At 42.8% G+C, this 16,117-nt stretch overlaps 2 protein-coding genes across 7 annotated transcripts in view; one reads left to right on the top strand and one right to left on the bottom strand.

Annotated features, from left to right (window-relative positions):
- Positions 1-1,743: 1,743 nt before the first annotated feature.
- LOC129815399 (ras-related protein Rab-5B-like) lies at positions 1,744-5,122 on the bottom strand. The gene is made up of 5 exons (XM_055869199.1): positions 4,833-5,122; positions 4,394-4,545; positions 3,910-4,032; positions 3,709-3,802; positions 1,744-3,338 (listed from the first exon to the last, which is right to left on the bottom strand). Exons 1-5 carry the CDS (start codon positions 4,990-4,992, stop codon positions 3,214-3,216), a joined length of 654 nt encoding a protein of 217 aa, XP_055725174.1. The 5' UTR covers positions 4,993-5,122; the 3' UTR covers positions 1,744-3,213.
- An 8,482-nt stretch (positions 5,123-13,604) lies between these two features.
- LOC129815393 (nck-associated protein 5-like) overlaps positions 13,605-16,117 on the top strand; it is a 112,361-nt gene continuing 109,848 nt past the window's right edge. For 3 of the 6 annotated variants that reach the window (XM_055869175.1, XM_055869176.1, XM_055869178.1), the window contains exon 1: positions 13,605-13,860. The gene's annotated coding sequence lies outside the window, so the exon portion shown is untranslated. The remainder of the gene's footprint in view (positions 13,861-16,117) is intronic. The other 3 variants (XM_055869186.1, XM_055869181.1, XM_055869182.1) reach the window with 1 other exon arrangement.

The raw sequence follows: 16,117 nt of genomic DNA, 5'->3' as shown, positions 1-16,117 counted from the left end.
CACCCCCGTGCTTCACGGTTGGAATGGTGTTCTTCGGCTTGCAAGCCTCCCCCTTTTTCCTCCAAACATAACGATGGTCATTATGGCCAAACAGTTCGATTTGTGTTTCATCAGACCAGAGGACATTTCTCCAAAAAGTGTGATCTTTGTCCCCATGTGCAGTTGCAAACCGTAGTCTGGCTTTTTTATGGCAGTTTTGGAGGAGTGGCTTCTTCCTTGCTGAGCTGCCTTTCAGGTTATGTCGATATAGGACTCGTTTTACTATGGATATAGATACTTTTGTACCTGTTTCCTCCAGCATCTTCACAAGGTCCTTTGCTGTTGTTCTGATTGATCAGAAGGATCAAGGACCAGACTTGTGGATGTCTACAATTTTTTTTCTGAGGTTTTGGCTGATTTCTTTTGATTTTCACATGATGTCAAGCAGAGGCACTGAGTTTGAAGGTAGGCCTTGAAATACATCCACAGGTACACCTCCAATTGACTCAAATTATGTCAATTAGCCTATCAGAAGCTTCTAAAGCCATGACATAATTTTCTGGAATTTTCCAACCTGTTTAAAGGCACAGTCAACTTAGAGTATGTAAACTTCTGACCCACTGGAATTGTGATACAGTGAATTATAAGTTAAATAATCTGTCTGTAAACAATTGCTGGAAAAATGACTTGTGTCATGCACAAAGTAGATGTTCTAACCGACTTGCCAAAACTATAGTTTGTTAACAAGAAATTTGTGGAGTGGTTGATAAACGAGTTTTAATGACTCCAACCTAAGTGTATGTAGATGTCCGACTCAACTGTATCTTTAATACAAAATTATTTCTATACTTGGCACATACTTGGCTCAAATTGTGTGATACATTAGCAGAAGCATGCTGCAGTAAGTTTGCACAACTAGTTTTGTGATTTGCTGCTAACCACTAGGTAGCCTAGATCGAATTCCGGAGCTGACAAGGTAAAAATATGTTGTTCTGCCCCTGAACAAGGCAGTTAACTCACTGTTCCTAGGCCGTCATTAAAAATAAGAATTTGTTCTTAACTGACTTGCCTAGTTAAATAAAGGTAAAATAAAAAATCATATGACAAGCTCTAAAATGGCACAAATAAATGTTTCACAAAAAAACAGCTATATTCCTTCCTGAGTGGTAATGCTTATGCTTTATCATCATGTTTTCTCCAAATAGTTACCTAATAAGAAATTGTATGTATTTTTAGAATGAATTTGATTATTTTAAAGAAGAAATAGAAAAATGTGCAGGTGTATAAAATATTTAATCTTACAACATGTTATCTTATCACATCAATTATGTATTATCAATGTCACGCCCTGACCATAGATTGCTTTGTATGTTTCTATTTTTTGTTTGGTCAGGGTGTGATGTTGGTGGGCATTCTATGTTTGTATGTCTATGTTTTCTATTTCTATTGTGTTTGGCCTGGTATGGTTCCCAATCAGAGGCAGCTGTCAATCGTTGTCTCTGATTGAGAACCATACTTAGGTAGCCTGTTTTCCCACCTTTAGTTGTGGGTGGTTATTTTCTGTTTAGTGTTTTGTTGCACCTTGCAGAACTGTTCGTTTGTCGTTTTGTTGGTTTTGTTTGAGTGTTCATCTTTATTAAAAGTATTATGAATACGTACCACGCTGCACTTTGGTCCTCTTCTCCTTCTCCCGACGACAATCGTGACAATCAAATTGCACATGAATGGACCAACAAACAATTAAAGATGAAAAAAGAAAGGCACTTATTTGTAAACATTTTAAAACAAGAAATTGAGACTGCGATATAGGATATGCATACATGGGCAATGCACATTGTTATAAAAAGCTTGGGCATATAGTGCTTTTATGATGCTATATTGGAACACCATTAGACAAATATATACTTTGTGTTTATAAAACAATACACACACAGGGAATTCTATGAAACTATAACACAGTAATATTTGCAGTGAGCAATGCGTCTGTGGTAATTAAAACAGGACAGAAACAAAAGAGGCAAATCAGATAAAGGACATTGAGCTTGTCAAACCACAAGAAATGATCTTCTCATTGTCTTAGTTCCACTGTTTTTATCACCATCTCTTTGCAATTGGCCAATAATTTTGTTCAACCATCACCGGTGAACAGTCTGTAACATTAGGGTTACCTGTACTGTACATGGTTCTATACATTCTATTTATAACTGCAACATAGAAAACGTTCCTATAGTACAGGCCAACTGAGTACACCTTAGTATTGCACATTTATTAGTAAAGGAGATGTGGTAAAAAAAAAACACATTTATTGTCACTTCCTCTTTTAGGGACTACATAGTACTGGTGAGAGGCTCAGAAACTGTACAGCAGAGCTGATAATATAAATGTCCAACTAAGATAGAGAGGCAAATGAACATGGATAAAAGCAATTTGATATGCAGTCATAGGAGGGACTGCTGGGAGCTTTGACCATGTGTTCTCAGAGAAATGATCTGTGTGCTTTTTGCAAACAGACATTTGGCCTCCGCCTCTGTTTTAATCGCTTTGGCCTAGTGTGTCCGCACCGCCTGAAAGACCAATGTGATGTCACTTCCTGTTTGTGTCCTCAGATTGGCAGCATTTGCCAAGAACTTCATAACCCCACACCACGTGTTCAATTGGCCTTAGTTTCTAGCCTACTGGGAGAACTGCTGAGTGTAAACACCGAGATGGGACAACGCAGTCTGTATCTCAACATCATTTCATTTATTTTCATAATATCAAATAGACCCACGTAAATGTGGAAAGGTTAGAGGAGTGTTATGATAATAGCTTGACCATACAGAGCATAAAGATCACGTACAGACCATACAGTAAGTGTATTTTATCTGGCTGGGTCAGTGGCTGTCCAGTAGTGCCGAGTTGACAAAAACATGTTGGGAAGTGATAACTTTAATAGAAGTTCATCTTATTGTAGTGTGTGTTTTCCTCCCATTGATCTACATACACTGAGTATACAAAACATTAAGAACACCTGCTCTTTCCATGACATAGCTTGACCAGTTGGGTGGGTGCAACTCAATATTAGGAAGGAGTTTCTAATGATTTTGTACACTCAGTGTATTTGTCCCTTATCATTCCTTTAACTCATTTGCATGCTACACTCTCTTTTACGCTCCTTTCTTTTCTCTGGAAAATCTCTTTAAACTTCCCTCCTCCCTCAGATGTGAACTTGCTTCTCTTCTCCCCCATCCCTCCTCAGTTTCCACAGCACTGGGCAGGGCTGGTCTGGGTAGGCTGTCTGAGGTCCATTGGAGGTCCTCCTCGAACCCCAGCACTGCCAGCTACTCCACCCAGTGGCTCACTCTTGGGCAGTTTCTTGGCTAGAAAAAAAAGAGACAACAAATCATGGTACTGTATACCACATAGAACAATTATAGTATGTGTTGCTTATAGTTGAGATGGCAACGGTATAAACAAGGAGATCACTGCTCATATTTGGGTGTACAGTGAGGTGTTATCACCCTCTTGTGGATACAGAGGGACATTATCCCTTAGATGTGTCAAGGTAAGGAGTAAACTATCCATAGCAAAAACAAATGCTCTGTTAGGAATTGTGTTATGATTAGTTTTGACTGATAACGAGTACATAACATTAAATATGGAAGCCCTCGAGAAAGAAAGTCAGTGTCATCTCCAACAGCCCATTTCAACACTATGAATTTGGATGATGGCGTGTCAGATGTGACTCACCTATGGCCAGGAAGAGGTTGTTGACATTCATGGCTGTCTTGGCAGAGGTCTCCATGAAGAGAAGACTGTTGTCAGCAGCATAACCCTGACCATCCTGAAAAAACACCAGACATACAGACCTGCTACACACACACATCACTGCACAAGCATTTGGCCATTATCTTACTATCTTGGGTGTGAGGTATGCACACAGGAGCCTACCGTATACTCCACCGCTCTGTTCGCAGACCAATCGGCTTTGTTGCCCGCTAAGGCTATCACCATGTTTGTACTGGCCTGTTTCTGGAGCTCGCTCACCCAAGCTTTGGCCCGTACAAAGGTCTCCTATCCAGAGCAGAAAATAAAGATGAGATATGGCCAGAAGGAACAGGGAAGATATACTAGCCTGAAATGCATGTCCTTCTCAAACATCTGGCTCAAACCTGTGCACAAGTGGTATAGTGTAAATGTAGGATATTTGCGAAATTTCTGGCAAAAATAATTAACAGACGCTAAGTATTGTTGGTGTAAAATTTCACTACATATGAGTGGAAAAAGTGAGAGGAAGAGATAGGAGTCATTGTGCAGGAAGGAGAAGGGCTTTACAGGAGGATTGTGAGAGGGGATGAGAGAGAGCGCGAGATGAAGGGGGAGATGGAGCATTTGATAAAGGAGTGGGACATGTTATCATCTAAGATGTACATACTGTGTTGGTAATGTCATAGACCACTATGGCTGCCTGAGCTCCTCTGTAGTACATAGGTGCCAGGCTGTGGTAGCGCTCCTGACCAGCCGTGTCCCAGATCTCAAACTTCACCATAGCACTGTCCACACTCACCATCTGAGTCAGAAAGGCCGCTGAGAGAAGAGAACATGGGAGATGCTTTAGCCTACAAAATAGTAGTGAGAGGAGTTGACTGATACGTAGATTGAGGAAAAAGAAAACCTTGTGGGTCAGATAGAAAAGAACGATAGAGGAAAAGTGTGCAAAATGTGAACAAGTCTCTGTGGGAAATGTTATCATATGGACAAACAGAAAGGAGGAGGTCAGATGACCAGATGTAAAAGTCTGAATAAAATGACTTGAAGAAGAAGTCATATTGGTCTACAGAGGAGAGTATTCTGGTGTATGGTTGGTACTCTACCCCCAATGGTGCTCTCCCCGAAGTCCTGGTACTGGCCTTTGACAAACTGCAGCAGCAGGCTGGACTTCCCCACTGATGTCTCCCCCAGTAGAACCAATTTAAACTGGCTCACCTTACTGGACTGGGGCTGGCCACTGGGTCGTGATGGGCGCCCTGCCATCGGGGCTGTGTGTCCGTGAGGGGGTTGTTGGGGAAATTGGGGGTGGGGGGTGTTGAGAGTAGGGGGACAGAAGGAGAAGGAGCTTCAAGTGACAGCTGGAGAGAGGAGCAGTGTGAGGGGGGGGGGGGGGGGGGGGGGGGGCACCGCTCTCAAGGACAATGGGACCCGTCTGCCAGATGAAAAATGGAAATCTATAAGACAAAAAACAACAACAGATGTATCCCAGAATCTGGACTTTTATCATAATGGCAACCTGTCACACAATCACCCGTGAAGCACATATTATATCAAAATATATCTACACTCTAGTTTGCATGCTGCTGTAATCAGTTTTAATCTAGGGAATAGCCAGTAGTACTTAGGAAGCATTAAAAGCCTGTGCTACTTACTAAAACCTGATTTATAAAACCATCTCTTATTTGTTAGCCTACAACTGAACAATGAGTGAAAATAAAATAATTCAATAGCATCAATAATTACGTGGCAAATGTAGCAGACAATAACTTTCAAAACAGACTTTATCTTCTCATCTTTTTCTGCAACACCGAGTTGACCATTATGCTTATAGGTACCCCACCATGCCCTCGCCTCAGAGACTAATTTACGTTGACTATAGGCCCCACGTCGACCGCGGAGTCCAGGTTGGCTACCCCGCAACAATGTAACAATGTAACAATGTACTATTACCTACTAGGAATAGGCCTACAGATGGTCGGTTGACATAAAGCCTATATGCTATACATATTTAATAACCATTTAATAAGTTATCAACCCCTCCCCCACTTCAGTCCACTCATTAGTGATTAACCCCATTCCTGTCCCTAGGTCATATTCCGCAAGTCAACACGACCCCGTCCGTAAGGAATCTGTCGACAGCGCCCCAGAGTGGTCACATCAGAGCGTCGTTCCACACAAAATAACTTCAGATTTTGTTTGTTTTAAATTGCATTGCGACTATACCTGGCAAATGTTGCTGTTTATCCTTTGTCTTTTTAGTTGAGATACAGACTGCGTTGTCCCATCTAGTAATTCCGGTGTTTTGGGGCGGTAACAGATTGACAGCTTTTTACCCAATTGTCTACTGGTAAAAGTCTATCCTTCCCCCACAGAAACTTTCGGGGAAGAGATGTAAACTATTGAGTGCAAAGTAGTCTCGTCCTCCAGAGTAGTGTTCTGAAATGAAACCCCCAGTACAAAACTCCTATGGTCGAGGTAGTGAATGTTTTGGTGGGCAAAAATGATCAACTACTCCACAATAGAATAGATCTGAGCAGAATAGAATAAAATATCTATCAACTCTTACTCGCATCATAAACCTTTGTCCTTTGAAACAGTTATCAAAATCCCATCACTTAATAGTGGACGAAAACGCTAGAAAAGAATAGGACTATATCTGAGCATAATAAAATAGAAAAGCCACGCAAAATAGAGCTGAGCAAAGAATAGAATAGGCTAGATATGAGCAGAATAGAGCTGAGGAGAAAAAATATATAATATATTTGCTTATTTTTGTCTTTTGACATCATTTGAAACTAAAAATGTAAGTCCTTCATTTGTTTGTTATGATGTGGTAAGACAAAACTAATTAATGCTTTAAACTCATAAAGGCATTAAAGGGGAAATATGCATTTAACAAATTACGAAGTGGGCACCCCACCACTGTTCTGGTAAACAGGGCTGGGACTGGAGAAATGTAACCACTCTCAAATCATGGGCAGAGCTATGGATAAAAGGGCAGACCATCCATGATATCAAAATTATAGTTTTAACCATGTTTTGAGTCTCTACAGGGTTGGTTTACACTTACATTGTTTTCAAACAAATGAACAAGTTTATATTTTGGGTTCTGATGGGCTGCAACACTAGAACTAATTTTATGAGGCATCTATAAATTATATTCTTGAAGAATCAATGGGTACACTACTGGTCAAACGTTTTAGAACACCTAGCCATTCAAGGGTTTTTCTTTATTTTTACTATTTTCTACATTGTAGAATAATAGTGAAGGCATCAAAACTATGAAATAACACATGGACTCATGTAGTAACCAAAAAAAGTGTTAAACAAATCTAAATATATTTCACCCTTTGCCTTGATGACAGCTTTGGACACTCTTGGCATTCTCTCAACCAGCTTCACCTGGAATGCTTTTCCAACAGTCTTGAAGGAATTCCCACATATGCTGAGCACTTGTTAGCTGCTTATCCTTCACTCTGCGGTCCGACTCATCCCAAACCATGTCAATTTGGTTGAGGTCGGGGGACTGTAGAGGCCAGGTCATTTGATGCAGCACTCCATCACTCTCCTTCTTGGTCAAATAGCCCTTACACAGCCTGGATGTGTGTTGGGTCATTGTCCTGTTGAAAAACAAATTATAGTCCCACTAAGCCCAAACCAGATTGGATGGCATATCGCTGCAGAATGTGTGGTAGCCATGCTGGTTATGTGTGCCTTGGATTCAAAATAAATCACAGACAGTGTCAGCAGCAAGCTCCCCCACACGATAACATCTCCTCCATACTTTACGGTGGGAAATACACATGCGGAGATCATCCGATCACCCACACCGCGTCTCACAAAGACACCAAAAACCCAAATTCTCAAATTTGGACTCCACACCAAACGACAAATTTCCACCGATCTAATGTCCATTGCTCATGTTTCTTGGCCCAAGCAAGTCTCTTATTCTTATTGGTGTCCTTTAGTAGTGGTTTCTTTGCAGCAATTCGACCATGAAGGCATGATTCAGACAGTCTCCCCTGAACAGCTGTAATTTAACTTTGGTATTTAACTTCAGATGCCTACCTAGCATATTTGTAAATTAACATGTACAATGATGTCAGGACAGTGGAAAGCACTGTAGTAGCACAATGTCCTAATTTCCTGAAGTCAGGTATTTTTAGGCCTCAGACAGGGGTAAGTGTTGACCCTGTCGCTCTGAGAGGAAGCCAGAATACAGTGTATCTGTTTCCTGTTTACGGAACCTTGGGACATCTGTCCTACTTATGTAAATCACCATTATAAACATCAACCACTACTCACATTGGATACTGTGAAAGACTGCTACTGTGTCCACAGCCTTACTGTGTTGCAAACCTGGGTACTGATAATATTTGAAATAATAAAAAATATTTTAGCTGTGCTTCATTTGATCTTGCCTGTTGCAATGGAACAATAGAAAAGTCTTAAATGTAAAAACCCTGCTCACCTGGCACTCCAGGCAGGCTCAAAGCTTTTAAAAGATTTAAAATAGTATTTGAACTGAGGTCTGCTGTGATGTTGGTGTGCCGGAGCCTGTTCCCTTTTACGTCACATGAGGTCGCCTTAACAAAAACGGCTCAAGACTGTATAATTTCGACTCAGGACATATTGCATGCATGCTGGACCTGTTGTTAACAGTTGTTGTGAAAGTAAGCGGTATCTGGGAAGTTGATGTACTTCCCTTGTTTTTATTCCCTTGAGGTTGATTAGACACATATGCTGGGTAGTGGTTATTAGTGGTTATTCTGGAGATGAAAGGATGCAGGATGGGAATAAGTGTGTCCTGTTATTGTATGGGGAAAATGCCATTAGGGACTAACTAGCCCAGTGGAGGCTGCTGAGGGGAGGACGGCTCATAATAATGTCTGGAATGGAGTCAATGGAGTGATATCAACCACATGGAAACCACGTCTTTGATGTGTTTGATGCCATTCCATTGTCTCCATTCCAGACATTATTATGAGCCGTCCTCCCCTCAGCAGCCTCCACTGGACTAGCCATAATAACCTTATCCTACCTCTTATATCCCCTCCATTTCTAACTCTCTCAAAGCAGTCAAGGGATGTAGCAAACTCCCTTGAGGCTTGTGTAGGTTCATAATGTACATGATATACAATTGTGCATCTACATCAAATCAAATTGTATTTGTCACATGCGCCGAATACAGTGAAATGCTTACTTACGACCCCCTAACCAACAATGAAGTTTAAAAAAATATGGATAAGAATAAGAAATAAAAGTAACAAGTAATTTAGAGCAGCAGTAAAATAACAATAGTGAGACTATATATAGGGGGGTACCGGTACAGAGTCAATGTGCAGGGACACCGGTTAGTTGAGGTAGTATGTACATGTAGGTAGAGTTATTAAAGTGACTATGCATAGATGATAACAACAGAGAGTAGCAGCGGTGTAAAAGAAGGGGGGGACAATGCAAATAGTCTGGGTAGCCATTTGATTAGATGTTCAGGAGTCTTATGGCTTGGGGGTAGAAGCTGTTTCGAAGCCTCTTGGACCTAGACTTGGCGCTTCGATACCACTTGCCGTGCGGTAGCAGAGAGAGCAGTCTATGACTAGGGTGGCTGGAGTCTGACTATTTTTAGGGCCTTCCTCTGACACCGCCTGGTATAGAGGTCCTGGATGGCAGGAAGCTTGGCCCCAGTGATGTACTGGGCCGTTCACACTACCCTCTGTAGTGCCTTGCAGTCAGAGGCCAAGCACTTGCCATACCAGGCAGTGATGCGATCAGTCAGGATGCTCTCGATGGTGCAGCTTTCAAACCTTTTGAGGATCTGAGGACCCATGCCAAATCTTTTCAGTCTCCTGAGGGGGAATAGGTTTTGTTGTGCCCTCTTCACGACTGCCTTGGTGTGCTTGAACCATGTTAGTTTGTTGGTGATGTGGACACCAAGGAACTTGAAGCTCTCAACCTGCAGCCCCGTCGATGAGAATGGGGCTGTGCTCGGTCCTCATTTTCCTGTAGTCCACAATCATCTCCTTTGTCTTGATCACGTCGAGGGAGAGGTTGTTGTCCTGACACCACACGGCCAGGTCTCTGACCTCCTCTCTATAGGCTGTCTTGTCGTTGTCGTGATTAGGCCTACCACTGTTGTGTCATCGGCAAATTTAATGATGGTGTTGGAGTTGTGCAGTCATAAATGAACAGCGAGTACAGGAGAGAACTGAGGATGCACCCCTGAGGGTGTTGAGGATCAGCGTAGCAGATGTGTTGTTACCTACCCTTACGCAGCCCGTCAGGAAGGCCAGGATCCAGTTGCAGAGGGAGGTGTTTAGTCCCAGGGTCCTTAGCTTATTGATGAGCTTTGAGGGCACTATGGTGTTGAATGCTGAGCTGTAGTCAATGAACAGTATTCTCACATAGGTGTTCCTTTTGTCCAGATGGGAAAGGGCTGTGTGGAGTGCAATAGAGATTGCATCATCTATGGATCTGTATGCAAATTGGAGTGGGTCTAGGGTTTCTGGGATAATGGTGTTGATGTGAGCCATAACCAGTCTTTCAAAGCAGTTCATGGCTACAAACGTGAGTACTACGGGTCGGTAGTCATTTAGGCAGGTTACCTTAGTGTTCTTGGGCACAGGCACTATGGTGGTCTGCTTAAAACATGTTGGTATTACAGACTCAGACAGGGAGAGGTTGAAAATGTCAGTGAAGACACTTGCCAGTTGGTCAGCGCATGCTAGCAGTACACGTCCTGGTAATCCGTCTGGCCCTGCGGCCTTGTGAATATTGACCTGCTTAAAGGTCTTACTCACATCGGCTGCGGAGATCGTGATCACACAGTCTCCCGGAACAGCTGGTGCTCCCATGCATGTTTCAGTTTTATTTGCCTCGAAGCGAGCATAGAAGTAGTTTAGCTCATCTGGCAGGCTTGTGTCACTGGGCAGCTCGCGGCTGTGCTGCCCTTTGTAGTCTGTAATAGCTTGCAAGCCCTGCAACATCCAACGGACGTCAGATCCAGTGTAGTACGGTTTGATCTTTGTCCTGTATTGATGCTTTTCCAGTTTGATGGTTTGTCAGAGGGCATAGCGGCATTTCTTATAAGCTTCCGGGTTAGAGTCCTGCTACTTGAAAGCGGCAGCTCTATCCTTTAGCTCAGTGCGGATGCTGCCTGTAATCTATGGCTTCTGGTTGGGGTTTGTTGGTACGGTCACTGTGGGGACGACGTCATCGATGCACTTATTGATGAAGCCAATGACTGATGTAGTGTACTCCTCAATGCCATCAGAGGAATCCCGGAACATATTCCAGTCTGTGCTAGCAAAACAGTCCTGTAGCTTAGCATCTGCTTCATCTGACCACTTTTTTATTGATCTAGTCACTGGTGTTTCCTGCTTTAATTTTTGCTTGTAACAAGAATCAGGAGGATAGAATTATGGTCAGATTTGCCAAATAGAGGGCGAGGGAGAGCTTTGTATGCGTCTCTGTGTGTGGAGTAGAGGTGGCCCAGATTTTTTTTTTCTGTTTGCACATTTAACATGCTGATAGAAATTTGGTAAAATGGATTTAAGTTTCCCTGCATTAAAGTCCCCGGCTACTAGGAGCGCTGCCTCTGGGTGAGCATTTTCTTGTTTGATTATGGTGGAATACAGCTCATTCAGTGCTGTCTTAGTGCCAGGCTCTTACTGTGGTGGTATGTAAACAGATACGAAAAATACATATGAAAACGCTCTAGGTAGGTAGTGTGGTCTACAGCTTGTCATGAGATACTCTACTTCAGGCGAGCAATAGCTTGAGACTTTCTTAGATATCGTGCACCAGCTGTTATTTACGAAAATACATAGTCCGCCACCCCTTGTCTTACTAGATGCCGCTGTTCTATCCTGCCGGTACAGCGTATAACCAGCCAGCTGTATGTTGATAGTGTCATCGTTCAGCCACAACTCTGTGATGCATAAGATATTACAGTTTTTAATGTCCCGTTGGTAGTTTAATCTTGCACGTAGGTCATCGATTTTATTTTCCAAAGATTGCACGCTTGGTAGCAGAATGGAAGGAAGTGGGGGTTTATTCGATTGCCTATGAATTCTCAGAAGGCAGCCTGCCCTTCGTCTCCTTTATCAATGCCTCCTCTTCACGCAAATAATGGGGATCTGGGCTTGTTCCCGAGAAAGCAGTATATCCTTCGTGTCAGGCTCGTCAGACTCGTGAAAGGAAAAAAAGGATTCTGCCAGTCCGTGGTGAGTAATCGCAGTCCTGATGTTATTTCCGGTTATAAGAGACGGAAGCAGCAACATTATGTACGAAATAAGTAAAAAAAAATAGTTGCAAATAAACAAAATAAAAAACACAATCGGTTGGGGACACGTAAAACGTCTGCCTTCCTCTCCAGTGCCATTTTAGTTCAATATGTGCACAGGGTCAAATGATCAAACCACAGACTTCTATTTGTCAAAAGTACACTACTGTTCAAAAATTTGAGGTCACTCAGAAATGTCCTTGTTTTTGAAAGAAAAGCACATTTTCTGTCTATTAAAATAACATAAAATGTATCAGAAATACAGTGTAGACATTGTTAATGTTGTAAATGACTATTGTAGCTGGAAACGGCTGATTTTTTATGGAGTATCTACATAGGCGTGCAGAGGCCCATTATCAGCAACCATCACTCCTGTGTTCCAATGGCACATTGTGTTAGCTAATCCAAGTTTATCATTTTAAAACAGCTAATTGATCATTAAAATCCCTTTTGGAATTATGTTAGCACAGCTAGTAGTACCCGCAAAACACCAGTCTCAACGTCAACAGTGAAGATGTGACTCCGGAATGCTGGTCTTCTAGGCAGAGTACCTCTGTCCAGTGTCTGTTCTTTTGCCCATCTTAATCTTTTATTTTTATTGGCCAGTCTGAGATATGGCTTTTTCTTTGCAACTCTGCCTAGAAGGCCAGCATCCCGGAGTCGCCTCTTCACTGTTGACGTTGAGACTGGTGTTTTGCGGGTACTATTTAATGAAGCTGCCAGTTGAGGACTTGTGAGGCGTCTGTTTCTCAAACTAGACACTCTAATGTACTTGTCCTCTTGCTCAGTTGTGCACCGGGGCCTCCCACTCCTCTTTCTATTCTGGTTAGAGACAGTTTGCACAGTTCTGTGAAGGGCGTAGTACACAGCGTTGTACGAGATCTTCAGTTTCTTGGCAATTTCTCGCATGGAATAGCCTTCATTTCTCAGAACAAGAATAGACTGACGAGTTTCAGAAGAAAGTTCTTTGTTTTTGGCCATTTTGAGCCTGTAATCGAACCCACAAATGCTGATGCTCCAGATACTCAACTAGTCTAAATCAGCACCATCGTTTTCAGTTGTGCTAATATAATTGCAAAAGGGTTTTCTAATGATCAATTAGCCGTTTAAAGTGATAAACTTGGATTAGCTAACACAACATGCCATTGGAACACAGGAGTGATGGTTGCTGATAATGGGCCTCTGTACGCCTATGTGATTTTCTTTAAAAAATTAGGACATTTCTGAGTGACCCAAAACTTTCGAACGCTAGTGTATGTCTGGAGGTTAGACACGGGAAATTACCTGGTAAAACAGATAATTACATGGTGGGAAATAAACCACAATGACTGGAGCACAGGACTTTCTTAGTATTTACCCCACTTGGATATCATCTCAAAGGGGACAGGATAGTATAGTATAGGCTAGTATGCTTTATAGTAGGCTGTAATAGAGTGTACATATACTATAGGATAGTAGTCATGAATTTAGTATAACAACCTAATATTGCCACGGGATGTACTGGAAATATATATTTTTTAAATGGACTAAGATGGTTAGTTTTGGTTAGTTTTCAAAATAAGATAAGGACCACACGGACATTGGCTGCCCCAATGAGAGCGCCGCGACTCGGAGGCGAGAGCAATATAAAGCCATGACATCACATTTCCTGACGACCGCTTCCAAATGCGGAAAGATCTCGGACTGACTTTTTTCAAGGTTGCGCCGTCTGAGGAAAATAATGAATGCAGCTTATTTTTTTAAAGCAATACGGATTCTCTCTTGACTTAAATGTGTATTTCAAGACGTGCCCTATTTAACGTTGGTGCTGCATTACTGTCCGTGTCTCTCCCTATGCACCATTTTTCTAGGTAAGTGAATGTTATTTTCACCACCGTGTACCGATGTGCTGTTTAGAAAAATACTTGCGAGTATGGTCGTGGGACAAACCTTAGACTGAGTATTTAATGTAATGAAGAACGTTGCAAACAATGGTGTGCAAACAGGTTTGTAGTAGGCTACCGATACTCCCATGTACTTGGCGTTGCCTGTCGTACGTGGTGGCAATATGTAAACACAATGAACCGTTAACTGTTCATATGTGACGTTCATGGCGCTGCATTAATTTAAATGTGAGCATGAAATCGGTTAGTCAGCGAACACGAATTATCGCGCCCAGACGGTCATCACGATATTATCCCAAATTAAATCTTGCTATGCAATGAACATCACCTAAGATTTGTTTCAATAACAAAAGGCCTATTAAATACCTGAACATGTAGCATTTGCTATAGCCTAAGTGCATGTAAGTGCAATGTCAGTTTTGATAACATTTTGGAACATGATACAAACGTGATCATTTTCTGAGGCTACATAACATGAAGGACTACATGGGTGGCTGTTAGCCTAGTGGTTAGAGCGTTGGGCCAGTAACCGAAAGGTTGCTAGAAATCGAATCCGGAGCTGACAGGGGTAAAAATCTTGTCGTTCTGCCGCTGAACAAGGCAGTTACCCCACTTTTCCTAGGCTGTCATTGTAACTGAGAATTTGTTCTTAACTGACTTGCCTAGTTGAATAAACGTAAAAAATAATATACTGTGTGTGTAAATATATATATATATATACTGCTCAAAAAAATAAAGGGAACACTTAAACAACACAATGTAATTCCAAGTCAATCACACTTCTGTGAAATCAAACTGTCCACTTAGGAAGCAACACTGATTGACAATAAATTTCACATGCTGTTGTGCAAATGGAATAGACAAAAGGTGGAAATTATAGGCAATAAGCAAGACACCCCCCCCAAAACAGGAGTGATTCTGCAGGTGGTGACCACAGACCACTTCTCAGTTCCTATGCTTCCTGGCTGATGTTTTGGTCACTTTTGAATGCTGGCGGTGCTCTCACTCTAGTGGTAGCATGAGACAGAGTCTACAACCCACACAAGTGGCTCAGGTAGTGCAGTTCATCCAGGATGGCACATCAATGCGAACTGTGGCAAAAAGGTTTGCTGTGTCTGTCAGCATAGTGTCCAGAGCATGGAGGCCCTACCAGGAGACAGGCCAGTACATCAGGAGACGTGGAGGAGGCCGTAGGAGGGCAACAACCCAGCAGCAGGACCGCTACCTCCGCCTTTGTGTAAGGAGGAGCACTGCCAGAGCCCTGCAAAATGACCTCCAGCAGGCCATAAATGTGCATATGTCTGCTCAAACGGTCAGAAACAGACTCCATGAGGGTGGTATGAGGGCCCGACGTCCACAGGTGGGGGTTGTGCTTACAGCCCAACACCGTGCAGGACGTTTGGCATTTGCTAGAGAACACCAAGATTGGCAAATTCGCCACTGGCGCCCTGTGCTCTTCACAGATGAAAGCAGGTTCACACTGAGCACATGTGATAGACGGGACAGAGTCTGGAGACGCTGTGGAGAACGTTCTGCTGCCTGCAACATCCTCCAGCATGACCGGTTTGGCGGTGGGTCAGTCATGCTGTGGGGTGGCATTTCTTTGGGGGGCGGCACAGCCCTCCATGTGCTCGCCAGAGGTAGCCTGACTGCCATTAGGTACCGAGATGAGATCCTCAGACCCCTTGTGAGACCATATGCTGGTGCGGTTGGTCCTGGGTTCCTCCTAATGCAAGACAATGCTAGACCTCATGTGGCTGGAGTGTGTCAGCATTTCCTGCAAGAGGAAGGCATTGATGCTATGGACTGGCCCGCCCGTTCCCCAGACCTGAATCCAATTGAGCACATCTGGGACATCATGTCTCGCTCCATCCACCAACGCCACGTTGCACCACAAACTGTCCAGGAGTTGGCGGATGCTTTAGTCCAGGTCTGGGAGGAGATCCCTCAGGAGACCATCCGCCACCTCATCAGGAGCATGCCCAGGCGTTGTAGGGAGGTCATACAGGCATGTGGAGGCCACACACACTACTGAGCCTCATTTTGACTTGTTTTAAGGACATTACATCAAAGTTGGATCAGCCTGTAGTGTGGTTTTCCACTTTAATTTTGAGTGTGACTCCAAATCCAGACCTCCATGGGTTGATAAATTTGATTTCCATTCATAATGTGTGATTTTGTTGTCAGCACATTCAACTATGTAAAGAAAAAAGTATTTAATAAG

The sequence above is a fragment of the Salvelinus fontinalis genome, chromosome 18 (assembly GCF_029448725.1).
Source record: "Salvelinus fontinalis isolate EN_2023a chromosome 18, ASM2944872v1, whole genome shotgun sequence".
NCBI lineage: Eukaryota > Metazoa > Chordata > Actinopteri > Salmoniformes > Salmonidae > Salvelinus > Salvelinus fontinalis.
This window is presented reverse-complemented; position numbering and strand designations above follow the sequence as displayed.

Coding starts and splice junctions, on each gene's coding strand:
- LOC129815399 (XM_055869199.1), bottom strand. CDS start 4,992: ATGGCAGGGCGCCCATCACGACCCAGTGGCCAGCCCCAGTCCAGTAAG. Junction 3,803..3,909: donor ACAGAGCGGTGGAGTATACG/GTAGGCTCCTGT, acceptor GTGTTTTTTCAG/GATGGTCAGGGTTATGCTGC. Junction 3,339..3,708: donor CAACCTCTTCCTGGCCATAG/GTGAGTCACATC, acceptor TTTTTTTTCTAG/CCAAGAAACTGCCCAAGAGT.